Source organism: Spea bombifrons, chromosome 9 (genome assembly GCF_027358695.1).
Source record: "Spea bombifrons isolate aSpeBom1 chromosome 9, aSpeBom1.2.pri, whole genome shotgun sequence".
Lineage (NCBI taxonomy): Eukaryota > Metazoa > Chordata > Amphibia > Anura > Pelobatidae > Spea > Spea bombifrons.
Window position 1 is genome coordinate 39,721,004 of NC_071095.1, and position 18,672 is coordinate 39,739,675.

At 39.2% G+C, this 18,672-nt stretch overlaps 1 protein-coding gene across 1 annotated transcript in view; it reads right to left on the reverse strand.

Moving 5' to 3' along the window:
* Positions 1-233: 233 nt before the first annotated feature.
* The window catches only part of MGA (MAX dimerization protein MGA), a 33,461-nt gene continuing 15,022 nt past the window's right edge, over positions 234-18,672 (reverse strand). The window contains exons 9-25 of the mRNA XM_053474454.1: positions 17,600-17,885; positions 17,157-17,341; positions 16,663-16,809; positions 16,306-16,366; positions 15,491-15,951; positions 14,438-14,690; positions 13,716-14,318; positions 12,734-13,036; positions 10,501-12,227; positions 9,897-9,997; positions 7,761-7,809; positions 6,522-6,701; positions 5,484-5,595; positions 5,142-5,345; positions 4,527-4,667; positions 4,175-4,291; positions 234-1,637 (exon numbers count right to left, since the gene is read on the reverse strand). Coding sequence (XP_053330429.1) covers positions 565-1,637; positions 4,175-4,291; positions 4,527-4,667; positions 5,142-5,345; positions 5,484-5,595; positions 6,522-6,701; positions 7,761-7,809; positions 9,897-9,997; positions 10,501-12,227; positions 12,734-13,036; positions 13,716-14,318; positions 14,438-14,690; positions 15,491-15,951; positions 16,306-16,366; positions 16,663-16,809; positions 17,157-17,341; positions 17,600-17,885 — 6,003 coding nt within the window. The 3' untranslated portion in view covers positions 234-564. The remainder of the gene's footprint in view (positions 1,638-4,174; positions 4,292-4,526; positions 4,668-5,141; positions 5,346-5,483; positions 5,596-6,521; positions 6,702-7,760; positions 7,810-9,896; positions 9,998-10,500; positions 12,228-12,733; positions 13,037-13,715; positions 14,319-14,437; positions 14,691-15,490; positions 15,952-16,305; positions 16,367-16,662; positions 16,810-17,156; positions 17,342-17,599; positions 17,886-18,672) is intronic.

Here is an 18,672-nt window from a genome sequence, read left to right on the forward strand (position 1 = left end):
ATTGATATGGGAGTCGTCTTCTTCTTCAGATCACATTAACACGGTCCATGAGTGGATGAAAGGAGCACACTGATAGGTAATTCTTGAGGTCAAAATGGGAGACAGAAGGTTAATTAAGATTTAAGGCTTAGGCACCTGCGGGTTAACCACTGTAAACATGTGCAGTGTAGTCTTGAGAATATGGAAGGGAAGCCATATTGTCTTCTCAGCTGATTACAAAAACAAACAAAAAAAAAAGATTAACGGAAACAACAACAAAAAAAACCCAGAAAGGCAATCTGTTTAAAGAAATAACCATGATGAGTGCGGAGTGCTTTCTAACAGAATAGATTTACATTGTAGTAATCCATGTAATAAAGATAATGATTGCTTCTAAAATGAAAAAAGTAATGGTTTGCACCACCAAAAATCTAAATTATTTGCTGCACTTCAGCAAGAAATGTTTTGACATTATTCAAGTTTTAGCTGGATATAGGGAGGGTTTATACGTATAATGTCTATACAGATGTCAGAAGATGTCATAGATGGGGCTGTATATAAAATGTTCCATTGCCTGAAGAATAATTAGTTCTCAGTCTTAGACGATAAAGTAACTGCAGCAGGAGCCAGTTCTGTTTTTGGTGACTGTAATCTTAACACGGGTGACAGAGATGGCATTGCTTTGCTTGTCACAACTTTCTGGTCAGCAGACAAGTTAGATGATTTTAATCCAAGTGGTGCTAATTTCGGCATAGGTCTCCACCATGCTTCTGTCCCAGAGGATTCCGGTCTTGTCATTGTTTCCTGGGATGATGGATTAGGACTATCCTCCTGTAGACCAAATACCTTATCTGCTGCAGGCAATGTTTTCGTCTTAGACTCATTGCAGAATTCTACAACCCCTGAGACTTTGCTTTCTTTGTCAGTTTCTTGTAACTCGCTGTTCTCCAAATGCAGGAAGAGGGGGCTGAGCGAGACCTTCTCTTTCACTTCCGATGGCTCCATGCCAAAGGAAAATGGAGAGGAATCTCTATCTAAAAGCTTGCTAGCATTGCCCCGTGATCCGGTGTCTGAACCAGACAGATCAGGACCAGAGTCCAGCTCGTCAGTGTCATTGTTCAGTGATTGATTGAGGAAAGCTATCTCGTTGAGAAGCGATGTAAGAGTTTCATCTGAGTCTTCGTGGTCTCCAATTACATCTATTAACTCACTTGGAACCAGCCCTGTACCTTCTATAACTGAGGACATTTTCTTTAATTCCAAATCAAGACTATCTTCTCTGTTACCTTTGGACACATTGGTAAGGGAAGGATCCTGCTCACTTTCAGCAGCATTTTCATATTCTTCACTATCTCTTAAGTCATTAACTGAGAAATCTTTCACAAAACTGGGCCCAGGGATGTCTCGTGTAGAATCGGGCAGTTCTGGAACATTCACGGATGAGCTACCCGGAAGAGGTAAACCTGATGGAGAGGTTGGGGCTTCTAGTTCTAAGCGACTCACTGGCTCATCGGCTTTGATACCCTGAAGACCAGTCTTACGGCTTTCATCAGCCAAAATTGGGTGCTTTTCGATTTCTCCATCAAAGTCCATCGAAACCTCAGTAGCCAACGACGTGACATTCACAATCTTTGGCATCATGGACAAATCATCCTTATCTGCAATAAAATAAAATGTTATGTACCTATTGTTCAATTAGAAACATTCCGCACAGCACGTTTGCTTGTCATTGAAAAATGATATTTATGAAAAGATGGGCAAGGGTTTCTTTAAAATTCTCTCTGTAAGCCAGGAAGGATTGTCTGGTCACTGTAAGTGTGCGCACATGTAATGGGCTGTGCTTGCACATACTCCTGATACATCCTCCTATGGCCGTGGGCTGCCCATGGGACCCAACATCCTCTCAGTTGGGTGTGTTGACCAATGGCGGCAGGGTAGCCATTAAGAAATCAGCCTGGCTCATGCCATATCGCACCTATTCTCCACTCTCTGCAATTGGCTTCCTATTAAATGGGGAATCTATTCTAAAGGTGGGCTTGCTGACATTTAAAGCCCTGAAGAACCAGGGCCCCTGTTACCTGAAAGTTATCACGCTACATCCCAACTCGCCCCCTTCAATCTACACAACTCTGTCTTCGTTTAGTGCCCGGAGTCAGACTCCAATACATTCTGCCATGCTGCTCCTACGCCCCGGAACTCTCTGCCACATTCAGCCAGGGAAACCACATCTTCAGTGACTTTTAAAAAATAAGACTTCAAACTCATCTTTTCTCCCAAGCATTCAGCTAATTCACTTTCAATTAATGTCCAATTATGCAACTTCATTAAGTTAATACCGTATTTGCTCGATTATAAGACAAGGTTTTTTCAAGAGCAAATGCTCTGAAAAATACCCCTCGTCTTATAATCTAGGTCGTCTTCTAATCAGACCTCATTCTGCTTCGGCCATGCTGCTTAGCGGGCTTTGATCGCGAGCAGCGTCTCTGCTATTAGCAGCAGGAGAACAGGAAGCTAGCACAGTCCTCACATAACTCTACCTCCCCCTCCTTCCTCTGGGGGTGGGGCCAGAGAAGTTGCTGGCACAGCCGGGCCCCTGCAGAAGTCTGCAAGTGGGAGATCTGCGGTTCAGGTAAGGGGGTGGGGGGTTTGAGCGTGTGTGTGTATGTGTGATTAATGGAATGAATGAGTATTTAAATGTTTGTGAATGAGTGTGTGTGTGATAGCATGGATGTGTAAGGGGGGGTGGGGGTGGTAGCATGGCATAGGGAGGCTGTAATCACACTTCTAACATCCCCAGGTTCCAGCATGTACTGGCTTGCCTTGGCTTGATAGGAGTGTGATTGCTGTTAGCAGTATATTATATATCTCCAGAAATGCATTTTAACCCCCTATATGCCACTCAGCCCCATGATATGCATTTTAACCCCCTATATGCCAGAGTGGCATATAGGGTTATAAGGCATATCATGGGGCGGAGGGGCATATAGGGGGTTAAAAGGCATATCATGGGGCACAGTGGCATATAGGAGGGTATAAGACATTTCTGGAGGCAGAGTGGCATATAGAGGGTTAAAAGGCACATCATGGGGCAGAGTGGCAAATAGGGGGGTATAAGGCATTTCTGGGGGCAGAGTGGCAAGCCTGGAGGCAGATGTGCATAACTGGGGGGGGGGCAGGTTGGCAAATAAAAGGAAATAAAAAATATATTTTTCTCAATCATAGCTTTTATTAAATATGAAAATTAGTTTACATGAATATTTACTAGTAAAACATTTTTCCTATAGGGTAGTCTTATATTCAGGCTTTTTGTTTTTTTCCTAAATTAATATTTTGATTTTGGGGGGTCGTCTTATAATCAGGGTCGTCTTATAATCGAGCAAATATGGTATATATGTGTTACACCTATGAAGCGCTTTGAGTCCCACTGGGAGAAAAATTGTTATATAAATGCCTGTTGTATGGTGTTTCTAAATTATGTATGGAAAAAGTGAACCCAATCATTGTTATTGCTAGAATTACATTAACAAAGACTTGTTAAACATATTATGGTGATATTTTGTCTTAAAATGATTCTTAATGATGTTTTTAGACTCTGTGCGGTGTTTGAGTAGGTAAAGTAGCAAAATATCACAAAACAAATTAAATAAAAATACATAAATGCTTCAAAGAAACAGCATCAACCCATTAAACATTATATATAATATTTAGAATATTTATTTTTCTCCCCAATACTGCTTAAAAAATACTTGATTCAAGATGTCTCTTCTGAACAAGGTCTGCCATGTTTGCAGATAAGGAAGTGAAATTCAGTTTTTACAATATTGGCAGAAATTGGGGTGGTTGTTAGGTAAAGTTAATAAAATACATTATGCTGGGAAGTAGGAAGTTTAGATTTATAGGAAATTATTATTATTATTTTTTTTTACACAATTAAAAAGAGCCTAAAACATCACCTATTTTGTGGTAGATATGGTGCGTTAACTATTCAGTATCAGGTTTTTTATCCATTAAGGTGAGTTAGCCCTTCACAATGTACAATTAATGCAGTAGGATGGAATATCTCTAATAGCGAACTACATTCAGCATTGTGTAAACTTACAACACAGCTATACAGCATAAACAAACAGGTCTGCGATGGGGGTAACATGCAGGCTGGGTTGCGTAGAGGAAACAACATAGCTAACCGCAGACATACCTGCGTCTTGACTTGATGGTTCTGCCAAAGCATTGCCAGGTAAAGAAGATGGTGTATTTCCAATGAGACTTTTGACTTGAATTGTTCCCGGAAACCGAATCAGAACAGGAGCCATACCTAAAAGAGAAAAAGATAGCACCTAATATCTAAAAAGAAAAACTTTTCATTCAAGAAATAACCCATCGGGTTTAGTTGGCAAACCAAATTTGCAGTTGTTTGAAACATTTTAACAAATTCAATTACACATTGGGAGTCCAATGCCAGTGAATTTCTCCAGAAAGATGGGTTCAGTGGACCTGTATAACTCATAATTGAATCCTGTTTGGTATAAATAAGCAGAACACTAATTTACCTGGCTGAGCTTTAGCAGGGACTATTGGGTTCATTTCTGAAGCCACTGGACTTGCAATAATGGGATCCTTCAGAGAAAACAGCTGCCCTTCTGGTGACACCAGCAAGTTTGTAGTCCTTATGGATACACTAGGCTGATCAGCTACAATCCCGTAGTAAGAATTATATTTTTAATATAGAAAGACAAAAACAAGTGGAAGTAAAGCAAAAATATTTGGGGGAGGGGGGAGTTTGTACAGAGCCTTCACCAGTTTATATTCCACCAAAAGGGAGTCGTCAATATGCAAAATATAAGAATGTAAGACCACTATTCTTTTGTAATCTATCTAGGGCAGGAACCACGGGATGTCTACTGCATATACATTAAAGATTTAATTGTGCCGAGAATGCCCAAGTTAAATCTAGTATCTCATATTTCTACTTCTTGGTGAACATAATTGTGTGATTATAAGTGAAATAGACAAGAAAGATAGCTATACAGATATAGCTCAGATAGTGTGGTGCTAACAAGGCAACTTACATAAGTTTTGGGCATCATTTTGTTTTTATTACAGCAAGGTTAAAATTATATTTTCAAACTGGGACAATCCAATTTGGGTGGTTCCCGCTCACTTACATTCCGCTGGGGAGGTTTCTGGCTTTGGAGCAATAGGCATGTGCTTCCGTTTAGGGTTTGGTAAGAGGCTTGGGTTGCACATCAAAGAGGCTTCACGCAGAGCAACGTCCTCCTCCAAGTGCTGCTTCTTCCTTTCCACCTCTAAGGCTTTCTGTTTAGCATAAATATACTCCAGCTTTTTCAGGACAACCTCCTGTGGTCTTCCTTTAAGACACGAGAGGAACTTTGTGTTATTGAATTTTCATGTTATTGCATCTTTTTAATCTGCTCTTCCCCATGACCCATAGATACAGACAAAAAATGAATGTGGACATGTGTCACTTTTGTACAAAATCATCATACCTGAAAGATTTGACACCCTTTTGATCAACTGATTCTGTCTCTGGGAAAGCAGAGTCTTCTTCCGTATTAATTTGTCTGCTTGGTCTGTTAAGCCCTCAATTTCCTCGATGGCCTAAACAGTTCAGGAGAGGGAAGTTTAGTTTTTATGTACAAGGTCAACCTTTTCTAAATGCAGTCACAGGTTGCCAGAGTCTATGTGAGTCTCAGTAAAAATGATGCTGCATCACTGAGAAGAAAGGGTTGAAGTCCTGATGGAAACACGGAAATGCTTTGACAATCCATTATGTTCGGATTTCAACAATCAATAGACACATACAATGAATTACAGCCCTGGCATGTTTGTTTGATAAAATAATGATTGTATAAACTCATTGGCTGTTGAAGGATCCTAAGTAGCATGAGCTCCTAGTTCAAAAAAAACAAGCATGAGATGGAAAGGGCATTGGGTGCTAATGCCTGGAATACTTCTGTATATATAGAAGAGCTGCTAAACATCATAGAAACAATACAACCAAATTATAATAACCAACAACATGGATTCGTACGCTCAATGAGTATCCCCACAAATAAACGAAATATTATTAACCTCAAAAATATATGAAGGTGTAGCAATCATTTAGGTAAGCATGATAGGGAGAAAAAGAAAAATACATAGTGCAAAAATGCAAAACAGTACCAGAAATGGATGCCTTTTTATGATAATTGCCATCTTCAATAAATCAGTCAATAGTCAATAAGTCAATAAGGTAATCTTCCTATTTTTCCACCAATTATAGTTCTCCAGTAAATGTGGAAAACAGCTAAAAAATGTATTTCTTTCTTTAGATGCTTATCCAAACGATTGTAGTTTGACTACTAAACCTTCATATATTTTTAATGTTAATATATTTTCATTATTGTGACTAGTCGCGGTGCACAAATCACTGTTTTTGGTTATTTGCATGTATTACGCATCTGGTAGTTTATTTATTTAACCAGATTATAATATTTGGCAGAAAAAAAATGCATGGCAAGTTTTAAGTACATTTAAACACTGACTTGTTTAAGGATATAGCTCTTGGAAACTTTTGGGAGGTTGTGAAGTCCAAGGGAATTTTTTAGTTCTTCAAAAAGGTCCCTCATCTCATTTCTTCTTCTCCGCTCGTTAGCCGTGTGGGTTCGACGATAATACGAAGTTGCATCCTCATCATATTCTCTCATGAAGGAAGGATTTCCTTTCTGAAAACAAACTGTATTTTCATTGCTGGCTGCACTTGTTTAGCTGGATATGGTTCATTTTAGACTTTTTTTATCATTTTAAAAGAAATAAATTTTCATTTTTTAACAGGGTTTTAAAAGTTTTTTTAATAAAATTTCTGTACATACTAATAAAATTGCAAATGCATGGTTTTGTTTCTGTGTCTGCTCCTGTATTCTTGAATTTTTATCATTAACATATTCCTATAAGAAAAGCCCCAAGATCTAATATTGCACTGGTGTAATTTTTTTTATTTTATTTTTTCTGTTACTAAGTATGTTTTTCTATAGACATAAATGCACAGTTCGAGAGCTGCGAAATGAAGAAACGCCAATGTTTATCTAGGCTGAGTCCCTCTGGGAAGACTATGAATTAGTTCATCTATACAGAAAAATCTGAGAATGTGGATTCCATACTACTGCTAAAGATTATTCTGCGGCCTATTTTAAAGGATTAGATTGGCTAATCTCTAGCCCATGGTGAGATATGAAACCTATAAAGTATCTTAATTTTAATAATTAATTAGACCACACACCACAAATATCCCACTATATTAGCTAAGAAACCTATCACTATCTATAGAGCACGTGCTAAATCACATGTTTAATCCGCTTTGGATATTCTATGTACTATACATGCATATTTTGTAACAAGTTAACTTGTCAATGCAATTCATGTCAATCACATGCATATACAAAAATATCGGGGTTAATAATAGAAGATCATACCCTTGGCAAAGGCAGTTTGACAAAACTGTGGATTTCCCAAGGGGTCACAGCTTATCCCGTATTAGCACATTTTTGCTGTTCTCATTTTTGGTATGTTCTTTGTGTATGTTATGATTTTACAATTATCTTTGCCATATTCAAGTAAACATAATTTGAGCATAGTTTGTCTCTTTCTTTTGGTGTGCATGTTTTTAAACTTCATATGCTTCGATTTTGTTCAGGTATTGCAGCCTATCATATTTTACTAGTTTTTTTCTATTTGGTGTGCAGTCCTAACTGTTCTATTTTAATAATAAAAGCATCTGACGTTACCTTAAAACATTTCCTACGTCCTTTTGAAAAGTCATCATGTGCACCGCACCTACAAGAAAGGAAAAATATATACAAAGTTAATTCTTGCATTTTAATTTGCTGGGTCCAGAACAGGGGAGCGTAACTAGAAATGCTACTAATAACTAATCGATAAAACAACTAATCGATAAAATCGATGATAATCGATAATGAAATTCGTTGGCAACGAATTTCATTATCGATTAGTTGAATCGATTTCTATCGATTCTAAAATGAGGGTTTTTTCAGAGCAAATGCTCTGGAAAATACCCCTCGTGTTATAATCCGTTTAGTGTGACTCACAGGAGTCACAGCAGCAGTTGCTACTTACAGTTCCTCCCTGCAGTCACTGCCGATTGGCCCGCCCACTTCCTTTTTCCAGTCCCTCCCTGCAATCGCTGCTGGAAAAAGAAAGGGGTGGGGCCAATCGGCAGTGACTGCAGGGAGGGACAGGGAGGAAGAAAGGGCCGATTGGCTCCGCCCATTTCCTTAGCATCGCCATGGCTGTGACACTCATCTAACTGTGAGTATAAAATTAATATTTGGGCTGCTGAAAGTTAGGGGAGGTGGGGGTTAATTTAGGGGCAGTTATAGTTAATGGGGTGTTTAGGGTTAACTTAGGGGCAGTTATAGTTAATGGGGTGTTTAGGGTTAACTTAGGGGCAGTTATAGTTAATGGGGTGTTTAGGGTTAACTTAGGGGCAGTTATAGTTAATGGGGTGTTTAGGGTTAACTTAGGGGCAGTTATAGTTAATGGGGTGTTTAGGGTTAACTTAGGGGCAGTTATAGTTAATGGGGTGTTTAGGGTTAATTTAGGGGCAGTTATAGTTAATGGGGTGTTTAGGGTTAATTTAGGGGCAGTTGTGGTTGATGGGGTGTTTAGGGTTAATTTAGGGGCAGTTATAGTTAATGGGTTAATTTAGGGGCAGTTGTGGTTGATGGGGTCTTCAGGGTTAATTTAGGGGCAGTTGTGGTTAATGGGGTCTTCTCTTCAGGATTAATTTAATGCTGAGGACTGAGGGTTAATTTAATTAATTTAATTAAGTTAACTTAAGGTGCAGTTAGAGGTAAAGGGGGGCAAACTGAGGGGAATCTAAATCCTGGGTACAGTGAAGATTAATCCTGTATTTATTTATAAAAGTATTGTGTCTGTGAACGAGTCTGCAAATCTTATGAGGGCACTATGGCATATCAGGGGGGTATACGGCATACCTGAGGAGGACGGAGTGACATATCTGGGGGTATAAGGCATATAGGGTATATAAGGCATATGTGGGGAGGGCAGTGTGGCAAGCCTGGGCTCAAATATGCATAACTGGGGGGCAGGTTGGGGAAATAAAAACAAGAAAAAAAATTTATTCTGCCGTTTGTTTTTAACATCCTATGTTACTTTATTAAATAATTTAAAATAGATGAAAAATTTAATTTTTTTTATCCGATTAATCGAAAAAATAATCGGCCAACGGTATATGCCTTCACTGCCCCCAAACAACTTGTCTCTGCCTTCTTTGCCCCTTCCAACATACACACTTTACACAAATTACACACGTGTACACATCCATACTCACACACACTCCATCTCACCCCACTTACACGTCCATGCTCATACACACACACATATCCATGCGCACACACACACACACAAAAACACATCCATGCGCGCGCACACACACTTATACAGACATCTATGCTCACATACATACATATATATGCAAACATACATAAATACATACCCCCACCGTTAATCTCTCACCTCTCCCCCTCCATCAGCTTCCCGTTCGGCTGCTGGCACACTGTGTAAGCAGCCACGGTTTTGCGTCAGGTAACATTTTCTTCCATATGCGAGTACATTATATAAAAGCACGATTGATTACACCATTCATATACATATAAGGTTACTATCCTTTCTGGGGGAATGTCACTAAGCTCACAAATCAGCAATTTCTGTTCTCATTCTATATTTAAAATCCTAATCACAGATTCACAGCGCAGCTGATTTTGGGTTAAGCGTCACGTATTTTGTTTTCCAAATCCCAGATGTGTTCAACTGCCTGCGCAAAAAACAGGTAAGGAGTGCGTTAAAGTGCAAATAGAAGCACGCGTAAAACATATTCTTACTTGTCCTTTGAGGAACACGCAGACGCTTTAAGACGAGCTATATTAATCTTTTCTGAGAGCTCTTCCACCGTTTCAATATCTACAGCTTCCTCTACATCACTCTGGATGAAAAGGAAAAATAATGTTAAAATAATGTTAAACCGTGTTGAAAGGAGAGTCAAGACCCCAAAATTGAACATTTAATAAAATCTTGTATTCTAACTAAAATAACTAAAAATGTATTCACCAATCCGCATGTGGTAAGATTTGGAGTCTATGATGATATAAAAATATTCAGAGACAAGTCTTATTATGTTACGTATCTTATTGTATGCTTTTGATCATGTGCACAATGATTATACCACTGATCAGTAACTGACAAGCAACAAAGAACAAAAACGTAACTTTATGTGTAAAAAAATAAAATAAAAAAAAAATAAAAAAAAAATGAAATATTTGGATGGAGATTTAGGCAACAAATATGTTATACAGGTTACGGTGCAAACATTTCAGAATCTGATATGATACGCGTTATAAAAGCAGGTCACCTTTTTAAGAATCCACCCAGTGATAACAGTCTTCCAAAACACTTAGAATATTTATGGGAAGAAAAAAAAAAACTCACGGCATCTGCTTCACTATGTGAATCGTTTTTGATGAAGTCTGTAAGTTGAAGGTCCTTCCAACTGTCACTATCAGTTTCTTTATTGTCAACGATGGGCTCTTTCTGAGAATTATTATCAGTGTATTTTTTCACATACTCAATCGTAGAGGAGTCTTCAGGTGGGGTACTGGAAATATCTGGAGCTTGTGGTCCTACATTAGCAGCAACCTCTGAAGGTTCAGAATTGGCATCCTGCTCCTGTGTCTCTGTACATGGTAGAATTTGTGTTACATTTGGGCCAGATGTGGACTCTAGATGTGATTTTGTCTCTACATATTCCTGCAACGGAAAATCATTTGTGCGTTTACGTTTAATATCGACGTCTTCTGGACCCTTTGTTTTGGAAGACACCTCAAGTCTCTGTGACTTTGTTTCTACATGTTCCTGTAAAGGTAGTCCATCTGCAAGTTTTGGTTCCACAGCGGCATCTTCCGGGCTCTTTGTTTTGGGAAACATCTTATGACCTTGTGAATTTGTTTCAAAATGTTCCTGCAATGGCAGTTCATCTGTGAGTTTTGGTTCCACAGGAGCATCGTCCAGATTCTTTGTTTTGGAAGATGTCTCATGACTTTGTGAATTTGTTTCCTCACATTCCTGCAGTGGAAGTCCAACTGCAAGTTTTGGTTCTGCAGGGGCATCTTCTGGACCCTTTGTTTTGGAAGATGTCTCATGACTTTGTGAATTTGTTTCTACATGTTCCTGCAATGACAGTCCATCTATGTGATCTAACTCCTCAGCTGCATTTTCTGGATCCTTTGTTTTGGAAGATGTCTCATGACTTTGTGAATGTGTTTCTACATGTCCCTGGAATGACAGTCCATCTATGTGATCTAACTCCTCAGCTGCATTTTCTGGATCCTTTGTTTTGGAAGATGTCTCATGACTTTGTGAATGTGTTTCTACATGTCCCTGCAATGACAGTCCATCTATGTGTTCTAACTCCTCAGCTGCATCTTCTGGGTCCTTTGTTTTGGAAGACAACCCAAGACTCTGTTGTTCATCCCCTGAACCATATTTCCCATTATGTATCTCAAGACTTGACTTCGCAATATCCGGTTGCTCCACAGCAATGCTTGCAGTTTCATCATCTTTGACTTGATCTACAGACAATGTATCAGTTTCTACAACATTCAAGCTTGGCAGATCTTCAAATCCCATAGCGTCATTTTCCATCTTTGTTTCAGATGTAGTAGACTCCACAGTATTTGAGTTATCCTCTGCTGGTTTGTGACCCTCTCCCGAGTCACTGGATGTTACATTATCTGTATTGATGGTATTGTTGGCCACAGATGAATTATTGTCATTGTTTGATTTGCTAGATGAAGCAGTACCTTGTGCTGGGATCTGTATTAGGGCAAAAGACCCAGACTGGAGAGGGACCCCCTTTGAGGCGTTCCCAGGCTCCCCACCGCAACTATACGTTATGACTTTTGAGTTTGACTGTTGCCGCTCACTGCTAGTTGCAGGAGGAGCAATCCTAAATCTTAGGGTCCCTAGCTGAGAAAGAAAGGAAGGGCTTGAAGTAGCCGCTGTGACTTCTGATGATCCAGGGTTAGTTTTTGAAAGAGAACCAATAACTGGACTTGTTGAGATGGAGACAGGCGAAGACATGACCACAGTAGGAGATGAAGGAATAGGCACGGATTCAGTTTTCACGGGTAGTGGGAGGCGGATACCTACAACAGAGCCTAAAAAGTAGCCCAATGTTACAACCAGTAAGAATAAAAACACAGATGGAAATACAAAAATGTTCCTACTTTGTTAGTAAAAGTCTTATGCACCGGTTAAAGTTGTTCAACACAATCTGCTATTTTTAACATGTTTCTAGTTAAATGAAACTATTAGAAAGATCATTAAGGAGTAACACTATAATACTTGAAATAACTTAATAGTGGAAAAAACGACAGGAAATGTTTTCGTTGTCACATGACACAAAAGTCGACGCCGATTTCTTAACACCGCTCCCATCAGCTACCGCACACTGAATCCCGCTAGTATGTGGTTTTCTAATTTTATATTACAGTTCTGAAATCTTTAAAGTCAAATACAGATCTTATAACATTTGCTGTGCCAAACAGTACCATAAAATACATTGCTATTTCAATCCTGTACACTGTATGGCCTTTTGTTAATTAAAAATCTAAATCAAAAAGATAGTTAGATAAAACAAAGAGCAGAAACGGGTCTGCGGTACCTGGACTGCGTAAAACAACTTTGTTTTGGTTGTTGGGTACGACACCAGTGGCGCGAAACTGCTGTAAAGGAACAAGCTGAATGATCTGCCCGTTTGGGTGTCTGAATAAATTTGTTCCTCCAGGCCTTTTGATGGGCTGTAAAATCATCTTTTGTCCAGGTGATGGTGGCGGACATGGTGCTGGACGAACAGGAGGGGTGCTAGATTGTACAGGTATAAGGAGGAGACGGGGCCCCATTCGTTTTTCCATTGCAGGTGGCACAAGTATAGGTCTTGGAAGCTGAGTCCTGGGGAGCTGAGATACTAAATTCGTAATAAAAGTAAAAAAAAATACATAAATAAAAAAAAAAAATAAAAAAAAGGTAAAGTAATAAGGTTATATATATGTATATACTATTAAAATGCAATAAAACTACATTAGTTATGATGAGACTAACATGTAAAACCAAATAATTGTTGAAAAGCACTCTGGTACAGCTTTTTCAGCAAATAAATGTAATTACAATAACAAAAATATAATATCATGTAAGAGTTATGAAGCAAGTAGTGGTACAGAAATCATATCGCACTTTTTTAATCCAAATTATCCGATTTAATATTAATTTTGTAGAGTCTGCAGTTTTTACCCGAGTTCAGGATTGCACTCAGTTGGGCTTTGTTATTATTATTATCTTTTATTTATATAGCGCCAAGAATTTACGCAGCGCTTAATACAATACATATATTCAAGGGGTATGGACAAGACGAGAATTGACAGACTAACCCAATCCGATACATTAGGTGGAGAGAGCCCTGTTATGCCATCAGGCTGATTGCTTAGCAGCTCTGTAGGGAATTTAAGCATGAAAAGGATAGGCATAAAGCTATCCTGGTCCAGCAGGAAAAATAGGTAAATGGGCTGAATGGTTCTTCTGCCATTAAATTCTATGTTTCTAACAGATATAATTATATAAAAAGAACATATGATCCTTTAGTGCCTTACCTGGCCTTAAAGTCAGTGTGGGCAAAACATTCCCCACCTGGGGAGCAACAGATCCAAGCTTTATTGAACTGGCACAAGTTGTGTAAGAGGCTGCAGATCGCGTCCCGATGGTTTTACCAGAAAGAGGGGGAAGGGTTGATGTCTTCACTGAACTTGAAGGCACCTTCGCCAATGGCATGGCCAGTAAAGGAGGGGGAGACTCAATTGCAGGGATAATTGATGGTACACTCAGAGGACGAGTGGAATCCGTGGTTTTTGTTGTGGAGCTGGAGGGTGAAGTGCTTTTATTATTCGTAATGATCTTTATTAAGGTGGGAACTGGCGTTTTGGCTTGCTCTTGCAATGCTAATGCTGTGCTTGAGCTCTTGGCAGGTGATGTATGTGGAGGACTGAATAATCTGGGCATGCTCAGAGAAGGAGTGGTGCAGACCACAGAAGTCTGTTTGCTAGAGGCCAACGTAGTCACTACTAATAGTTGAGAGGCTGCGGTGTTCGGTTTCGATGACAGATGAGTTGAGATGACCGAAGGACTTTTCTGCTTCAGGTTTTCAACTTCATTCAAAACAAACTGAGTGAACACACTGCTGGGAGAAGGTTGTGTAGCTGCAAAAAGAACAAATCTATTACAACAGAGTCCACTGTACCCGCATTTAGCCGGTGTAATATTGTTCAGTAGAATAAATAGGAAACCTCCTATCTCAAATAAAATCACTTTTACATACCACTCTTCTTATGGGGCGAATTGTCCACATTCTGAGCGGCAGAAGGGCTGTCTTTAGAACTCCCATCCTCGTCACAAAGTGTCGGTAGCGTGATGTCTGTTGGTATTTGGGCATTCAGTTCATTGAGCTTCAAAACGTTGTGTAGGCTGGGCTGCAGCCTATGGGTAATGTAAGCTGCCAAACGGTTCGCTGGATGAAGTGCACCCATCTGTCCCAAAAGTAGTTTGGCTTGAGGATAGTTTTTCCCATTAACCTAAAAATAAGAAAAACTTAGAAACTAAAATTCGAAGATCACAGAATTACTGTAACTAACAATCCATTATTATATCAGTAAAATACATATATTATTGTTTCAATAAGGTTTTTATTTAGGTAGCTGGGCAACAATAAGCGAAGCGCGCGCTCTACCGCTTTATGGCGGAGATGTTTCTCCTAGACGCTTCCACTTGGTAATCATAGCGCTTACATTGGACTGGGGCAGATCTGATAGGGCACACTATATGACCAAAATCATGTAGGTGTAGGTATGGGCAGCAGTATATATACACCCAGAGCAGCATCATCAGTCGTCTCTCCACCCTTTTAAGGACACGCTGGGCAGAAATTAATTATGGAGCCCGTGTTTACACAACATATGCCTCCAATGTGTTAATAGGCTGGGGATATGAATGATCTCTTATAACTAGCCAATTCAGCAGAGGGCAATCTCCTCCATTTTATGGCAGACTGGCTGCCACTCCCTTGGACCTGTCATTCGAGGCCTAGTCCAGAAATTATCACCATGCATGTCATGTATGATGGCCAAGTTTTTACAGTACTTTGGAATTGGTGATGCAAACAAATGACATGAATGGCCCTTTAAGTTATGTAACCTAGAATGATCACACTGCTATTAATTGGTCAGATGTGTTTATTTGAATGCCAAGATATTTCAGTGCACACTGGACCAGAAGCTTAGAGAGCATTAGCTCTGCCTTCGCTGTTATGCGATACTATAGTTTCCCTGAGCCTTAAATATAAACAGAGTTAAGGAATTGCAGAGACGAGTATTACCTGAATGAGCTCCACGGGATTCACATCGGAACCTTTTAAGTTAGCAACCAATTTGCCAGCTGGAACGATCTTTGTATAGAACGGCAGACCTTTTGCCCCATGCGACGGAGCTCTTTCAACAAAGGACTCTAGAGACGTTTGCTCTCTAAGCTTAACACGTTCTGTTGTCCATTTCCGTGTTGGATGCTTTTCAGAACAATGCTCTTTTCTCTGATCAGGTGCCATTGAGATTTTTACTCTGGAAGAGTGGGCTATGGCTTCTGATTTGTCTCCAGCGTCTTCAGGTTTATTCTCAGAAGTCAGCTCGATGTTGAAACTGCCCACTTTGAAGGATCGAGTCTCTCTGCTGTTCATGTGCTGCGATACAATGTTGAGAATCTTGCTGCGGTCCTGTTCCCAGCTGCAGTCGGAAATTATTTCAATCAGTTTGGTGGGACCAGCATTTTCTGGTCTTTTATTTGCTGTGAAAGGAGAAAAATGCGAACTTTTAGCCTTTCATAACCTCTGACTATTCAACCATTTGTTGCGCCTGAACATTAACATAAATCCCGTGAGTTTCGGTCCTGACTTTATAGGTTTACCTGTCATATTTCTGAAAGAAATTGTCAGATTACCAGTGCTCCAAAACAGTTGAGGGGGAATAACTGCCATTTCAAAATCACCTATTTTGTTACATTCACCATTATGAAAATTGTAATATTACTGACTGTTCAGATATCTAAACAACATTGGACCTTACAGATATCCTGAGATCTCCAATTCATTTTAACTCCATCTATTACAGGATTTTGCCCCTCAAACGCCATTAATTTTACCTTCATCCTTCTTCTTTTCCTTCTGTTTACTTCTATATTTAGGTGGCTTGTGGACATATTCCTATAAAAAAATATAAAAGTACATATAATGTTTATGATAAATTATTATAATAATATAAATCATTATACTATTCACTGAAGGCATTACCTATATATAAGGAATATCAAATACAAAATCCATACCTTGTTCAAGCAAGGACAAACTGATTCAGTCATTAAATTAGTACCTTGCAAAGTTCCAAAAGCCTCTAAAATTGTAGATTTGTCTTTAAATGTACATTAAACATCAGTGCCACAATAATTCCATGAAAAGCCCTGAATTTAACAGTAAATTAAGAGTGAATTGCGAAAACAAACCTTTTCAGAGTCTTCAGACTCCACACAAGTACACTCCTCCTTGTCTGGTCGGGTCTGCGGTGGTTTTCGTTCATAGATCCTTACCCTAGCGCAAGATTCCCTACTGTCAGTTTCCGAACAGTCTGGATCCATATCTTCGATGTGGATCTAAAAATTAACATCATTTCATGCCAATTAAAGAGGTCAAAACTAATGCAGTGAGAAAAGGCTCCCCATTTTGAACATCTAATGGTCGCTAAAACACAGCAAAAAATAAAAATCATTATACACAATCAATGATTTGTATTCCAGTAAAACATGCAGACAAGGTCACCAAGCATTGTATATTCTGAATGTTCCTTTCCTGCATCGAAAATACATCGCATCAAAACAGAAAACATTTTATATGCTGGGGGATTTTTTTTGTTGGCAGGGGTGTTTGGTAAAATATTTGAGAAACTGAGCAAGTCCATTGTTGGTTAATTTGTGTATGTTGTGCACGTTAACGTACTTACCTCTGGGGAGCTTAAACAAGCTGAGTTAGACGGCAAGGCTTCTTCTTCAGGATTTGGTGTTTCAATTTTGCTTTCGTCAAGCTCTTCCTTTATACGAGTAAAATATGGCTCTGGATCACAGTCAATGTCTGATTTATCCCAAATAGGAACTCTTTTAGGGGGTTTAAGCTTTGGATCACAGTTATCTGTATGACATATATACATATATTAGATCAGATTAAGTTACTAAGCTTTGCAGATAAAGATGTTGAAGACATGCAGCTATACAATTACTAAACTGTATGAGTAACCTTCAAAAAGGTTTTTGGAATAGCATCAAAGCCAGGATGGACCTCTAGTGATTATGGAGCCACATCTCCCAACAACCTCTCAAAAACACAGATTCAGAGTTGACTTGCCCTGGCGACGAGACTTTCTGCGCAGTTACTCTCTCTCACACTTACTTTTAGTGTCCATCTTCTCAGAATATGATTGAGAGGGCGACCCTTCTCCAGCTATGCTTTCTTTTGAACAGTTCTTGGAGGATGAAGGTTTGTTTGCACTCTTTAGGGAGAGCTTGCTCTTCGGGCAGGTACAGCTGAACATGCACTCTACACGGCGGCAGTGATTGCAATTAGTTCTTTTGCGGCTCAGGCTCTGACAAACACAACCAAGACGACAGAATTCTCTCTTACACGATGCTGCTTGCTTACGAATAGATTTGGATGCAGGTTTGCTTTTTACAGATGGCTGAAAGAAGATACACAAGATGAAGTGAAACAACTTTTTCTTTTTAATAAAAGAAAGACAAGACAATTTAACCTATAAAACCTTTCAAAACAGTGGACAAAGACCACACACATTTAGAACATGTTTTCAAAATGACAATATGGTTCCCCATACCCTCCAACAAGAGCAGCTCACTGTTTGTAATACCAAACATGTCAGGGCACCTAAAAGGTTATTGTTGGTTTTCTTTAATCCTGAAGAAGCACATCTTTGCTACAAGATTTCACTCGAGCTGCCCCATATCTCTGGAATCTACTCCCAAGGAACCTTCAGCATTCACCCTCCCTCCCGACATTCAAGAAACATCTAAAAACCCACTTCTTCAGGGAAGCATGCCATCTTAGCTGCTAGAACTTCCTTGTCATTGATACAACCACCACAATATCTCTCACCCTTTCTCTATGCCTTATGTTTGTCACCCCGTTTTCCTCTAGATTGTAAGCTTGCGAGCAGGGCTCTCTCCACCAAATGTATCAGTTTGTCTTAGTCTGTCAATTCTTGTCTTGTCATATCCCATTGTATTAAGCGCTGCGTAAACTGTTGGCGCTATATAAATAAAGGATAATAATAATAATAATAATCTTCCGCTGGCAAAATTAAATACCTAACCTATGGAAAATGTATGAACCCAACCTTACAAAACAGTTCTTATTAATAACAATAAGAACAATAACAATAAGAAGGTTTTTAACCATGGCTGCATGTTCCCCAGAATTTTTTAGATTGACTTTTACTTTGGACTTGCCAT